The sequence below is a fragment of the Gopherus evgoodei genome, chromosome 8 (assembly GCF_007399415.2).
Source record: "Gopherus evgoodei ecotype Sinaloan lineage chromosome 8, rGopEvg1_v1.p, whole genome shotgun sequence".
In the NCBI taxonomy this organism is placed as follows: Eukaryota; Metazoa; Chordata; order Testudines; family Testudinidae; genus Gopherus; species Gopherus evgoodei.
In genome coordinates this window covers 91,724,671-91,740,443 of record NC_044329.1, presented here as the reverse complement: position 1 = coordinate 91,740,443, position 15,773 = coordinate 91,724,671, and the positions used below count along the sequence as shown (strand labels likewise).

Sequence of the window (15,773 nt, the reverse complement as noted above, 5' to 3'; positions counted from 1 at the left end):
TCTATTGCGTTGATCATCTTTGTTCTTTTTAAAAAGATAAGTACAATATTTGCCTTTTTCACAGGGCCAGTACATCCCATTCCCCTGGAGGTGGGGCAAGGGCAGGGTAGGCCCAGGGTTAGAGCTAATAGGACTCCCTGGATTGCTGGGAAGCTTAGCTCAGTGGCTAGAGTCAGTAAGACTCTCTTAGGCTGTAGGGATGCATGGCCTAATGGTCAAAGTCAGTAGGGCTCTCCTTAGCTGTGGGAGGTGCTTTGATGGGCCACCCCCTAAAGAGGGCAGCCAGGTAGGGGGACCCAGGCCCTCCCTGCTTCACCTGGTCCCAGCTCAGGGCCCTGGTACTGGTGAAAGGGTTCACCAAAGTCAGCGGGGGAATCTGCTTGCAACATGCTGACTGCTGCCAGGACACTGGCTAGTCCCTCCCTGGGCTGCTTCCTACCATGACTTTTGAAGTTGAGGTCACGGTGTCTTGGGAATCTCTGGGCTCCTCAGGTGGCAACTGAAATCTCCCTGGGGCATCAGCAAGTACCTGGGCCCCTGCCTGGAACTCAGCATCTCCTGCGATCTGGAATTCTGGCTGCTCCTTGGCCGGCAAGATGCATCCTTCCTTCCTTGGTAGCCAGACAAGACTGAGCTAGGCTGCTCCCTTTTATACTGTAGCAGCAGCAGCAGTTGGAGAATGCCCAGTAGGGTCAGGGAGGTGTGGCTTTTGCTGCTAAGAACACTGTTTTAACCCCTTCCTCTCCAGTGCGGGGCCAGTACACTCCATCACAGCCCTCCTCTGGGACCTCACCCATCATCCATGAGTTCTCAAAGATAATTGCTAATGATTCTGAGATTGCTTCAGTATCTTAGAGTGAATTTCATCAGGCTCTTGACTACCTGAATACATATCTAAATATTCTATAACCAGTTCTTGCCTTATTTTGGTTTGTGTTCCTTCCCCTGCATTGCTAATTTTTTGTAAGCATCTTTTTAGTGAAGACTGAAGCAAATAGGCATTTGCCTTCTTTGTGTCAGCCATTATTATCTCCTCTTCCCCATGGACTTTTCCTTTTGTCTCTTGTTTTAATAATACATTAGGAACCTCTTATTGGCTTTTATGTCTCATTAGGTGCAGTTCATTTTGTGCTTTATACTTCTGGATTTTGTCCCTACATGCTTCTGCTATTCTTTGTATTCATCTTTAGCAACATAGTTTTTGATTTTCAGATAATTGAAGTGCTCCTGATGCAGCCACATTGGTCTCTTGCTATTCTTCCAATCTTTCCTTTGTATTGGGATAGTTTGCTGTGAATTTAATTTGGTCTCCTTGAGAAACTGCCAGTTCTCCTGAACTCTTTCCTTAGATTTTCCCCCCTCCCCCAGGAACTTCCCTACCAATTCTCAGTTTGTCTGCTTTTCAAAAATCTATTGACTTGATTCTGCTGCTCTCACCCCTTCCTTTCCTTAAAATCACAATCTATGATTTCATGGTCACTTTCACCCACATTGTATTCCATCTTCAGTTTCACAACCAATTGCTCTGTTAGTCAGAAGCCAGTCTTATCTGACTACCACTCATTACTTCCTCCACTGTCTGAAATAAGAAGTTGTCCCCAACATACTCCAAGAACATATTGGAAATTTTGCATTTTATTGTACTACTTTTCCAACAGATGTCTGGTCCTGTGTTAGAACCAGGTCTTGTGTGTTTTGTTTGTTTTTAAATCTAGAATGCCTCATTCACCTCCTCTTCCTGATTTGGTGGTCCATAGTGGACCCCCTATCATGATATTGTCCTTCCTTTATCTTCACTCAGAGGCTTTCAACTGGTCTGCCTCTTACCTCCTTCTGAGCCTCAGAACATAAGTATACACCTCTACCTAGATATAACGTGACCCACTATAACACAAATTCAGATACAACGTGGTAAAGCAGTGCTCCGGGGGGCTCCAGTGGATCAAAGCAAGTTTGATATAACATTGTTTCACCTATAACATGGTAAGATTTTTTGGCTCCCAAGGATGGCATTATATTGAGGTAGAGATATATTCTGGAGGATGCCTGTCTCCTCCTGTCTGTTGTGGGCAAAGGAGGAGACAGTGACAGTGGTGCTCTTAATTAACTCAGACCCACATTTAGCAAATCATTGAAACCTGTTGTCACAGGTGACTGGCCCCTTTAAGGGGAGATGGGCCAGTCCCACTGCACCATAATTAATTAGCTGCTTCTCAGCCTGAGGGAGTAACTATGGGGATCAGGTGATAGTTTAATGGACAACTGGGACTTGTAAAAAGGCTGAGTGTAGTCAATCTAGGTGTAGAGCCCCAGGGAGGTACTTGTGAAAGACCTTGAGCCTGTTCTTTGGAGCAGGCCAGTGGAGAAGTTTAAGTTACTTGCCTCAACTAATGCAACAAGTCACTGGCAAAACAAGGACTAGACCCATGTACTGTCTTACATCCCTGTGCCACAGCACCAGGCTATTGGTGTAGTTAAAAGGAGCATGGAAAAAAAGAATACAAGAAACGTGGGGTAGAGAGAGGATCACTTTTCCATGGGTGCAGCATGACAAGGTTTGCTAGTAAGACAGATATAACAGCTTGAATTACTGCCCTATGCAACTGAAACTATTCTCTGTAATAGAATGTTTGTGGATTTGAGAAATTAGCCAAAAATTGAAGTTCTGAGCACTTTTGCAACAGTCAAGTAGTCAAACTTATCTACAGAGGCCTTCTAGGAGCATGACTTTATCTATTGCTAATATATGGCCAGTTTCTTGCTAAAACAAACAGCTCTGCAATACTAGAGACCACCACAATGAATTATATCATGCTTGTCTTCTGTTACTGCAGGTCCCAGAGCATATGGTTCACACCTAGGAATCTAAGACCTGAAATTGGAAGCTGATCACTACAAAGTGAAGGCACCCAGAGAAGATTAAATTAAAAGCCAAACTACTGATAAATTTCTTCAAATTTTTCTTGAGATTTTCCTTTAAATGTAAAGGGGGGGAAACCACACCCCTAAACTTTGATTATAAGTTTAGAGATACCCAAGCAGTCTTTAAGCTTCGCTCTCCAGTGACTCAACATGGGTCAAACTTATGCACAAAACATGTGCTTGTCCCTCTCCTTTCTGAGAAAAGTTTGTTGATCTGAGATCAGCTGTGATGTACATGCAACAGTATTATATCCAGATCTCAAATATTAAAAATTGGGTTTTTTATGCTGTACAATGGTGAGTGCATGCTGCAGTTATGTTGGTGCAGGCTGTTTCTTTCATCATACTGCAGAATTTTTTGTAAAAAATCACAATTGTGTTTAACTGAAGATATATTTTGAATGGTGTAGGATCAAATTCAGACTTTTTGAATGAGAATATCAAATCTGGTTTGATTTTGTGTAACACTGAAAATTTAAAAAGTCATAACTGATACTGTACTGTAATCTTCTGAAGATTTGACAGGTAAAAAGCAGGATTTAGTCTGAATTTTTTAATGGAATGGAATTACAAATGAGAACAATTTCAGTCTTAACTCCTGTCTTACCAGCATATAACTTGTTTCTGTATGCTTAAATTTCTAAAGTGGATAATTTAATGAAAGGGGAAATTAAATGGGGCATTTGTCAGACAGACTGGAAGGATAACTTTTTTAATGTTTTCAAAATTTTCACAAAGCAAATGAAATCTAGACTTTCTTTTTCCTTTTAGAAAAGAAGTCTAATATTACACCATATACTAGTTCTCTGGCCTTTTAAAACCCACTATTTTTAATCTAACATTAAATTGTTTAGAATGTTCTGTATGAATTGTAAGTGGAGCATTAGTGAATAAAATGAATGGGACAAAGCTGGCATTCTTTGCTCAGTACAGCCTTTTTATAGAGGCAAGGTCTTATCAATATTTTACTATGTTGTCATTTTTAATATTATTGAAATCTCACACCTGAGTCCTCACTATGGTGTGACAAGATGTTGGAAGTCAGGATGCAGAAGGGTTTATTCTGATGCATTCCCACATTGTGGGTAGATTTCATTGACATTAACCTTTTAGAAGGTAGCTAGACACTTTTCAAACAAAAGCTTACGTTTAGCAGAAAGCAGCAAAAGTAGTTTAAGAAAAAAGGTTTTGAAATTGCCAAGTCTATTTACTGGCATCCTTTCTTATGCAGTATCCTGCTAAATAATCCACTGAAATGGTTTATAGTATCTCAAAAGGTCCAGAAAATACAAACATGAGTGGGTTATTACAGAATTCCCTTGGAAGTATTTTTGCATGGCGGGAGGGGAGGGGGAAGGAGGGAGAAGAGTGTTCTCTGGTGCTTGAGGAGTGATGGGGGGGGTGGAAAACACTTCACACACCCCTAAAGAGAAGAACTGTAGCTGATTTGTACAAAAGGTTGCTTCACTTCCATAGGGTAATGGTTGTGGAGTGTAGAGATGAAGACGGTTAAGTAATACTTGTATTTGTTTTTGGTTGACATCAACACCAACAGATGATAATTGCACACTTTGGCAGCATAGCTGCCATTGCCAAGGAAGAAGCCAGTTTCCCTTCAGGTACTGGCCCTCTAAGGGGTACTGCAAATGCAGGGAATCTGTTTTAAACCATCTCTGAATCTCAAATACATTGCAAGCTGGATCACACTTTCATTAAGGAAACATGCACATCACAAGTGAAAACCATTACTTTGAGATACCACAGCCTCTGACAGACCAGGCTTTCTACATTCCATATAGAAAGTAAGACCAAAGCTTCCTGCCTAAGAGTTCTCATTGCTGTGGTCTTTTCCTCAGAGAGCACACTCATCCTTTGGCCATCATGCCCTTCAGCTGATCTGCTAGAAATAGTACAAGCCATCTCTTCTTTCTCTTCACTCACCTTTCACTATTGAAGTATTTTCAAGGTGCCCATTACTGTAGCATTTAGGTGACAAATTATGTCCTCCCTGTATAATTCTCCTTTGGACTTGTATAAGGAACCTAGTAAGTCCTTGCCTGTAAACTTATTGTTCTGCTAATTTTACTCCGGAGGGCATTGTGCACCAAAAAACTTAATTCTGCAAATTTTATTTGTCAAAAAAGTGGCGGCTCCAGCATGGCACTGGAGAAGCCCAGGCCACTGGCTGCACAGATGTGAGAGATCACTGTGTAGCTCCCCTATCCCAAGGGATAGGCTCAGTTGTGAGGCTGCATGCAACCCTGACACAGCACAATGACTGGGCCTGCCCCTCTGCACTAGGTGCCTGTCTGCCAAGCAGGAGCCAAGTTTGAAGGGTCTTAATGTGGTGGGAGAATCCAGGTGTGAGTTCAGAGGGTTCTGTGTGGTGCAGTCTGGGTGCAGGCAGCTCAGGGGGGAATCCAGATGGACAGGGACTTGGGGGGGCTCTGGGTGCAACAGTAATGAGGACTCAGCAGAGGGGTCCAGAAAAGTGGTTGATGGGGCTCAGTGGAGTTGGGATCCAGGTGCAGTTGGTTGGGGCATGGGAGAGATCCAGGTGTGGGTGATCTAGGAGGAGTGGGGCTCATCTTGGGGCAGGAGGGTCTGGATATGAGGGGGTCTAGATGCAGGAGCAGTTCCCTGTACAGGGAGTCTCTCCCCCCTGCAGCTGAGGAGGAATGAGTGCAGGAAGCATGGGCTGCAGGGGAGTGAGGGGAGAGAAGAGGTTTGCAGAGTTTCCTACAACTCAGGGAGAAATCTGGGTGGGTCAGACCCAGCCCAGATGCCATTCAGGGGAAGAGGAAGTCCCATCCTCCCCAGCCCAGCTGGGACTAGCATCTGAGCCTGGCACAGGATAGGAGCCACCAGCCATGTCTTCCCCAGTTCTGCCTGCACCCCACAGTGATTTACCTCTCTGCCGGCTGCCCGGGGCACACAAAACATACTGCTGGGAGAGTTGCATGACCAGTTTTGTGGCTGCCTTGTCAGTCATTTATCAGTAGGGGACATAAATTTTGAGCATGCACAGAGGTGCAGAATTCCTCAGGAGTAAGTCACACCAAGGGAAAACAGTCCTTTCCACAAGAGCTCACAATCTTTAGACAGATACAAAAATTAGGGGGAAGGGAATTAACATACAAGCAATGCCTCAACACACCTTATTCAATTTTTTGTGTTTTAAAACTATCCACAACTGCCCCTCTCTCTAGCCAGAAGTTTTACTTCCTATGTATGTCCATAATTTCATAGGTCATTACTCCATGAGCACCTGTAACATGAATTATTGCATTGTCTAAGTGTCTATCCAATCATGGAGCATGCCCCTATTGTGCTGGGCAATATGCAAATAGAACAAAAAAAGCACCTCTTGCTCCAAGGAGCTTGCAATCTAATACCACAGTCCTACAAACTCTTACACACGTTTAGTTTTACCATGAGTTGTTGCATTGAAATCAATGCAACTACTCACAGTAGTTAAGTATGTCTATATAAGAATACAAAGCATCCCCTTTTCCTCCACTAAAGTATTCCATTTAAACAGAGTCTGGAAGAAAACACTTAACATGTTTTCAGCTGAAGTGTGCCTAGAAATTCTGGAGACCTCTATCCTTCAGAGAAGTGGTTGTTGAAATCCAGCTTGTATAAGGAGGTACCTGAGGTGGTATTAAGTCATCAGTGTACCTAGAGCACACCTGAGCCCCATCTACAACTGGAAAGAAGACACATTCTAAGATGCATGGAGGGAGGAGGTGCACAAAGATGATGGTCAACTTTGAAATAAGGGCTCTAGCAAAGCGAGCGTGTGAAATGTTTTGCAGCACGCTGGGATGCAAAGGCATAAACATCCTGCTGTTTGTTTGTTTAGCAATCAGTGTGGGAACCTTTAAAGTTAATGACTTGATTTATAAAAACTTTAGTGCTGCAGTAAAGCAGTTCTGTGTTTAACAAGTCTCCATAATATAATAAAATACTTGTTTCTAGAACATACAGAATTGAAGTATGGGGAATGTGTACAAATAGTGAGAATTTATTCCAGGTGTTTTGTAGCAAAGCATCTAGTAAACGCTAAAGATCCTCCAAACCATATGGCTGAGATTGAGTGCTTTTCTACTGCTAGCATACAAATACAACTCATTAATCTTTTATCACAACAGTAAACGGTTGTTTTGTCCAGAAAATAGACCATTTATGGATTTAACTTTCAGCCTCAGTATGGTGTCTACTGAAAGAATCTGTTTGGAAAAGGATTCACCATTTAAATGGCAACTTGAAGAAGGCACAACTAGGGCTAACATCCTCACTCTTGACCCTAAAAGTGTATTAAAAAAAAGAAAACAAACAAACAAACTCACAACATTAGAAACCTAAAATACCATCCAACAACTGTGGATCAAAACTAGTCCACTGTACGGAAATTGTACTTAATCTGATCTGCAATTTTATATACCACCATGGACATTATTAAATTACTTCAAGGCATATTAAAACAAATTGACCTTGTATGCTGCTGGCTGTCTCTCTCTGAGAGAAGCCATGCAGCCTCACTATCCTATACCTGTAAAGGTGAGCTCAAAAGGGAGAATTAGCTTTACCTAGTGCTCCAATCCTCCAGCCAGGCAGAACAGTATGGCAATCTATGAGCCCCAGACCAGGCAGCAAAGCAATGAGTGGGCTCTGGCTCACAATCAGGGCAGAGCAGCTAAGCAGTCTATGTGGCTCAGGTAGGGTCACCAAAGAAGCACAGGCTTCCTGGCCTAAGGAGGGGAATATTGCCATCCCAGGGGTGGAGTGACAGGGAGGGGGGAGATATGGGCCCACCCAACTCCACTATGCCCCAGCACAGGGACCTAACAGTGACAGAGTAGTCTACCACTGGGTCAGCAGGGATCCACCCATAACATGCTGAGCTTGTGTCAGGTCAGCTCCCAGCCAGACTGTTCCTGGTTTTCCTGAGCTGCTTCCTACTCCCTCCTTCAGGTGTATCAGCATCTGTCATCTCAGGGAGCCCTAGCCAGTCCACAGGTAGCAACCTGGGGAGACCCAGCCAGTCTTCAGGCAGCAGCCCCAGCAACTCCTCAGCATCTTGGTCAGCCAGCAGTCCTGGGAGCGCTAGTCAGGCCTCAAAAGGTAGCCTCAGTAACTCCTCTACAAATAGAATGCATCTATCCCCTATAGCAACTCCACCACACATGAACAGTAGGGCCTGCTTTTTATACTTCCTCTTCCTGTCCCGCCCTTTGGGCAGACATGGCTCTTCTGGTTCGGCCCACCAGGGGGCATGTTGTAGTCCCTCGCTGTCACTCTCTGAGGGAGGTCATGCATCCACACTGCAGACCTGTATTGGGAATACCAGTCTCTTGGGTGCTGCATATCCACACTTTGCTTTTGAGTATTTTTGCTTTTTGGTATTGACTGTAGTCTTTTATGAAGCAACTTAAAGTATGGTTCAACTTTGAAAGGTGTTTCAAAACATGGCACCATTTTATTGTGTCTCAATTATTAGCTGATGAAATGCTTAGAAGTAGACATATTTTTATAACAGCTAGTCCAGCAAAATCCCTCTGGGATTGGAAAGTCAAGTGGTGTGAGAAGAAAAAACTCATCACTAGTAACAAAGCTCTGCAGGCTAAATTTGATTCTAGTTACAGCCGTGCAACCCTATTGTCTTCAAATTGTGGCTGCAACAACACCTGTACAGTCTCATTTCCTTCAACGAGGGTAATGTACTGGAACATAATAAACAATTCTGTTGATGATGAACCCCAAGGAATAGAGTCCAGCTCACTTTCATGCCCATGATAACTTTTGAAGGCTAATATGAGTAAAAAGTCCATTTGTCAATAAAGTCCTCAGAAATTTTTTTCAATTAATTTTTAGTTACTTTTCCAAGTTAAACCATGCTTTACTGTTTCCTGTGATCTACTAGTAGATTTGATTACTTTTATATTCATAGTTATTTAGTTTTTCCTCCAAATATGGATATGCTAAAGATTATATATTTTTATACATAAATCTGTCTGTGTATATGTATGTATGTATATATATAGTATATATACATATGTGTGTGTATATATATAAAGTTGCTCAAATGAATATAGCACAAAATATGATACTGAAAAATTAAAAAGGGCTTTTAGCATTGGAGGCTATTGATCGGCTTTAAAGGAATGTTATCATCTAAACCATACAAAACAAATATGCAGTAAATGTGCACAAAAGCACAAAGAGCCTCTGGCTTCCACATTTTCAAATAATATTTTAAGATCAGCATACCATTGATTCCAAGCAAAAATGGACCATCATGAACATCTAGTCTGAAAATTTACGTCTTATGTTTTTGTATACCCTTACAGAATAAGAACAGTAGAGTGAAAGAACAGATGAAGAAGTAGGGCAAGTAATAAGAAAGGGAAAAGAATAAAAGGGCAGAACAATTGAATTTACTACTCGTGTTACAAGGAGTGCTCATTTAATTTTCTCCTTCATTTGAGCTGCTGTTGTTTTATTTCTTTTCAGGAAGTCATTCCATGCTGTTAAACTTTGCCAAGTTATCATCCAAGCAGTAGATTAACTTCTCAAAAGCTACTGTCTCAGCAAGTGGAGTTTAACAACTGACAGAACAAATGGCTGCTTGTTCCTGAAAGCTTAGGAAATGGTTGCTGCTAACATATGGTACTAAAAATGGACTTCTGTTATTTCAGATGCAACTAAAGTTGTGTTGGTCCTAATTTCTATTTTCTAAGCAGGTTTAAAGAATGGTTGACATATATGTTGAGATAGAATGGCCTTTCCTAAATGGGCTTATTATCTATATATATTATGTACACTTAAAGTAATTAGTTGAAGTTAGTGCTGGCCAAAGCAGCTAACAGAAATATCCCACTGCAAGCTGAAGTACTTTTTAGAAGAGAGAAGAGGTATCGTAACAAACATTTCCCTCGCCAAAGGATCATTAAGGAGGGGTGCTTCATAATTCAAAGCACACAACGATACTGCTAAACCCTAGGGGTTGCTGGTGAGCCTTGCTATGTGCCCATGCAGGAGAGTAAGAAGCCTCTTGGCTCCTCTCCATTGGCTACCACATCACCAGACTTTGGATGGGGGTAATCAGCTGCTGCTAGGCTGCTATTCTGCCTCCTAAGTAGGTGGGTGAGGAGTGGGCAGAGCCTTAGCTCAACCCTTCAACACACAATAAGGGAAATAAACTGTGCCAGGCATGGCATGGCCAGGGAAATAAACTGTGCCAGGAAAAGGGATTGGCACAGATTATTTCCCTTTTGTTGGGACTGAATTGTGACTCTGAATAGAGCTATTTAATTAATTTATGCATGTAAATTTAAATAATAATAAAGATGACTATACAAGGCTCTAGACACATAATTAATAATACAATAAAAACCTCAGCAGCAAAAATAATAGTTCAAACAGGCACTCAGCCAGCCACCTACAAAACGCTCCTTTCTGCCCCTTCATTGTTCAGGAAAGCATACTCTCAGAATTACAGTCTGGGCCCAGCCCTATTCCTGGAGCCGTGTAGTAACTGCTGAACTTTGCATGCCTTGTTTACTTGCAAGATACACAGACTGCATGCAGATCAGAGAAGAGAAACAAGATGGCTAAAGGAAATGGTTCCTAAGGAAAGATTAAGGATTCAGTTCCTCCAACCCCCACTTAGAAGCAGATGGGGAAATTCTTATTAACTTCATTGGGAGCAGGAGCAGGCCCTGGAAGAGTATAATAACTTAGGAGAGAATGGAGGAATCTAGTTATTTAGAAGGTGTAATCTCCAAATTACAAGATGGACGTGTAATTACAGGAGCAAGGGCTGACGTGAGGTCATTAAGGCTAAATATGGAAAATCATCCACTTGCTGAGCTATATGAGGCTGTGAAATATTTACTCCTAAGAACTAGTGGAAGCCCCGTATTTAAAAGTAGACAGGACAAAACACTAGCAATGTGCAGAGGGAACAAGGTGGCACTGGCAGGGTGCTTCTAATCTCTAACTTCTGTGACAATTCAAAAGAAATCACCTGGAGGTTTGAGTAATGGTTCTGGATAGTGAGTTTGTGAGGATAGGGTTCAGTCCTGCAAGGTGCTGAGAACTCTAGTTTTGGTCCAGAAAAGCACTTAATCACATGCTTAGCTTTGACTTCAGTGGGGCTGTTCATGTGCTTAAATTTAGCCCAAATATGATTTACTGGATTGGGGCTGGTGTGTTCAGCTCCTTTGATAATGGAAACCATAAGTGTTAATCATTGTGCTTCTGGCCTGATTGAGGTGGACTACCCATCTCTCTTTCATTCTAATGAAACATATTTCCCAGCAAGTACATAGCATGGGTTTTTCAGCAGGTCAGCTGCTACATAGAGTGCTCCGGTGACATCTGGAAAATGAACTGGCTATCAGCAGAACCAGTGAAATTTGAGATGCTGGAGGATATCAATAAACATCTTATCACTGTAGGAGTAAGTTGATTATAATATGCAAATTCACATAACTAGCTGGTGCAGAGTAAGGAGGGGAGGGGATTAACCTGCTCCTAAGCCATTTTCTGTCTTTTCTTAGTGATGTGTTATATTTGTTGGTCCTGAGCAACACAAGTAGCTTAATTTTTGAATTGTTTGGTGAGGCGTATAAAGGGTAATGAAGCTTTAACAGAAAAGGCAGGTTTTCCCCTAAACTCTGCCCATGAGTATGCATAAATGGTTCAATTGATTTCACACTTTCCAAGGCATTTAGCAGCTTGTTATCAAAGAATAGCAAGGTTGGAAGGGACCTCAGGAGGTCATCTAGTCCAACCCCCTGCTCAAAGCAGGGCTAATCCCCAGGCAGATTTTTACCCCAGTTCCCTAAATGGCCCCCTCAAGAATTGAACTCACAACTCTGGCTTTAGCAGGCCAATGCTCAAATCACTGAGCTATCCCTCCCCCCCAAAGCACCTGTTATATTTGTATTTTCTATCTAATACCGTGAGATCGTGTTTCCCAGTACAGGGAAAGAATGCTAGATACATGTCCTGTTTTATAATTGCTCTTGTTTCACAATGGAGAGGAAATGGGACTTGCTGTTAACTCTGATCCCATACAACAGAGCAGCAAGTAGGGAAAAGGTTTCCATAGCAGCAGCAAACATTCCTGAAACATTTGGTGCACATTTCTTCCACTATTTATCTTTCTATAATGTCGGTGTGTCTGTGTGCATGCTCATGTGTGATAAACACATGAATATATTCAATGGAGTAATTGAGTGGGCACTATTAAAAGACACAATTGACTTCCCCCATAGCTTACATTTATGGAAGTATTAACAGGAGTTTATCATGCTGCTGTAAGAATATTGAATATAAATATTGCAATCATGTCAATTGGTGCAGTAAATGCTGATTTGGTTTTTGAATGGCACTCCATTCTGTGTATATCAAAAATCTATCTATACATGCATATAGCATAGAATCATAGAAAAGTAGGACTGGAAGGGACCTTGATATGTCCTCTTAGTCCTGCCTCGGTGCAGGACTAAGTATTATATAGACCATCCCTGACAGGTGTTGATAACTTGTTCTTAAAAACCTCCAGTGACAGAGATTCCACAACCTCCCTAGATAATTTGTTTCAGTGTTTAACTACCCTTACAGTTAAGAAGTTTTTTCCTGATATCTAACCTAAATCTCCCTTGCTGCAATTTAAGTCCATTACTTCTTGTCTTGTGCTTGGTGATTAAGGAGAACAATTTATCACCCTTCTTTATATAACAACCTAATGTGTAATTGAAGACTGTTATCATATCCTGCCTCAGTCTTCTCTTCTCCAGACTAAACAAACCTAATTTTTTCAATCTTTCTTTGTAAGTCATGTTTTGTAGACCTTTAATAATTTTTGTTGCTCTCCTCTGGACTTTCTCCAATTTGTCCACATCTTTCCCAAGGTGTGGTGCCCAAAACTGGACATAATACTCCAGATGTGAGTAGAGTAGAAGAATTACTTCTCGTGTCTTGCTTACAACACTCCTGCTAATACTCCCCAGAATAAAGTTTGCTTCTTTTGCAACAGTATTATGTTATTGACTCATATTTAATTTGTGATCCATTGTAACTTCCAGATGCCTTTCTGCAGTATTCCATCCTAGGCAGTCATTTCCCATTATGTAATTGTGTACCTGATTATTCATTCCTAGGTGTAGTACTTTGTATTTGTTCTTTATTGAATTTCATCATATTTGTTTCAGACCATTTCTTCAGTTTGTCAAGATAATTTTGAATTCTAATCCTGTCCTCCAAAGCACTTGGCACCCCTTCCGGCTTGGTATCTTCTGAAAATTTTAAAAGTATACTCTCTATGCCATTATCTAAATCATTTATGAAGATATTGAATAGATCCAGACAAGGACAGATCCCTGCAGGACACCACTTGATATGTCCTTCCAGCTCGAATGGGGGAATACTCTCTGATGACAGTTTTCCAACCAGTTGTGCAACCACCTTATAGTAAGTTCATCTAGGCTATATTTCTCTAGTTTGTTTATGAGATGGTCATGTGAGAGTATCAGAGAAGGTCATGTGAGAGAGCCTTACTAAACTTGAGATATATCACATTTACTGCTTCCCCGCATCCAAAAGACTTTTTACTCTGCCAAAGAAGGATATTAGATTGGTATGACATTATTTGTTCTTGACAAATCCATGTTGACTGTTACTTATCACCTTATTTTCTTCTAGGGATCTACAAATCGATAGATTGATTATTTGCTTATTATTTTTCTGGGTACCGAAGTTAAGTTGATGTGTAGAATTCCCTGGGTTGTCCTCATTCCCCTTTTTATAAATAGGTATTAAATTTGCCCTCTTGAGCTAGTTGGCTAGTGCTGGACACTGCCTTGAAGTTGCCTGGGTAGACCAGTTAGTGCTAGAGCCTCTGAAGTGTCTGAGCCCTGTTAGGGCAGGTAGGCCTGGTGCAGGACTTTTTATTTTTTTGTCTTTATAGTTAGTTTGTTTCCCTTTTGTTTTGGGACTTGCAAATATGTCAGCTGGGGAACAGACTATGTGGAAGGCCTAGCTGTAGGCCATGGTAGGGAGGAGTCTAGGGATACATCAGAGGGTCTCAATAAACAGAATGGAGGTCAGGCCTCTGTTCTCCTACCTAAGGTGCAAGTTGTGAAGACCCTGGAGCCAGAGGACCCTGGCAGGCCCCAAAAGCTTGAAGTTGGCCTGAAATCTGATGTGATGTTAGCAGACCAGTGATGTGGTGGACTGAGGTTTCTCTGGAAGAGGTTGGACTAAAAGTGAACTGGCCAGAGGGCCAAATCACAGGAAGAGGCAGACTGCTGCAGAACCAAATTGGCTGTTGGCAGGAGGTACCAAAGGCAGAGGAGAGTCACTATACCATGTCCAGCCATAATGGTGTGTGTCTGGAGTGCGTAGACATATCTGGAGTGATATGCTACAATGAAATAATATTTACTGGATTAAAATATATACTGTAAAGCATTTATCTATCAGGAACGCTCAGGGTTATTTCATAATCACCAGTCTTCCTGGAGGTGAAGAATGACCCAGTTTAATCTCTGTGTTATAGGGACAGAGCCAAAGCAAACAAACTACTATAAACACACTGCTGTGGTGGTGAAATGGGCCAAAAGAGGATAGAAGAGAGAAATGTCAGTACTGGTGGTGTGCACTGTCAAGGTGCATAGCCTCCAACACAGCAGTGGAGGCAGAAGTGGCGAAGAGAAAAGGGTGCAGAAAAGAAGGGGCAGTGTCACAGTGACAATATCAAGCGGCTCCTGCTTTGCTTTCTAGTCATTAGCTCCTTGTTGAGGCTTCTCACAGGAATGAGGATGGAGCATCAAGGCAGGATGAGGGACTGGACGTCCCAACACATTCTCAGAAGTATGTCTACACTGCAGTTAAACACCTGTTGCTGGCCTGTGTCAGCTGACTTGGGATGTGGGGCTGTAAACTTCAGTGTATATGTCTAGGCCTGGGCTTTGAGACCATCCCCTGTTGTGAGATCCCAGAGTCGGGGGTCCAGCCCAAGCCTGGACATTTACAGTGAAGTTTTATAGCCCCACAGCCTGAGCCCTGTGACCACCAGTCAGCTGATGCAGGCCAGCCATAGGGATTTAATTGCAGTGTTGACATACTCAGAGGGGCTACAGGAAACTCTTGACCTAGTTCAGTAAGTTATCCCTATTCAGGGAAGTACTTAAGCATGTGTTAACTTCACTTAAGGGGCCACTTAAGCACAAGCTGAAGTGTGCTCCTGAGTTGGTAACTATAAACTGCTGTTTAGCTATCAGAAGAGTGACTGGCTCCTTTAAGAAGCAGTGTACCTGTGACTTAAGGGAAGGCACTTGGACCTATAAAGGGACAGAGTAAAGCTACAGAGTTTTGATGGCTGTAGAAGACTTTGAGACACCAGGGGAACAAGACTTGAGCCAGGTAGGGATAGAAATGACCTGCTAAAAGCAGAAAATTGGGTTGGACCTTGTGGAATCTGTTTTGGGATTTGGAATTTTGTTTGCAGTTTTGACTAAACCCAGGCCCTAATCAGGGTTGTTTGTACAGAAAGATGCCTATGTATGGACTTTATTGGGGAGCTCAGGAAGAAGGAAAACTGAGTCAGGGTGCCAGCAAAGTGATCTCAGCCTAGCAGGGCACACTACAGAACTACAACCTATTCTCCATAATGACTGCATTGTATCATGTGGGTCTGTTCACTTGCTGTACACCCTGCTGTCCAGCTCTCAATGCCTTGCCTATTCAGCTGACTTCTGGGAAATATCTTCCCATGCACTAGCATTGGGGCAACCTAATTGTATCGGAGGCTAAAAAGCTGTGCAGCTACTCCAGAA

At 42.2% G+C, this 15,773-nt stretch overlaps 1 protein-coding gene across 1 annotated transcript in view; it reads left to right on the top strand.

The window, feature by feature from the left end:
* Positions 1–3,829, top strand: part of LOC115656063 (cystathionine gamma-lyase-like) — a 42,623-nt gene extending 38,794 nt beyond the window's left edge. The window contains exon 12 of the mRNA XM_030572334.1: positions 2,835–3,829. Within this exon, the coding sequence (XP_030428194.1) occupies positions 2,835–2,861 (27 nt within the window). The 3' untranslated portion in view covers positions 2,862–3,829. The remainder of the gene's footprint in view (positions 1–2,834) is intronic.
* Positions 3,830–15,773: the final 11,944 nt, after the last annotated feature.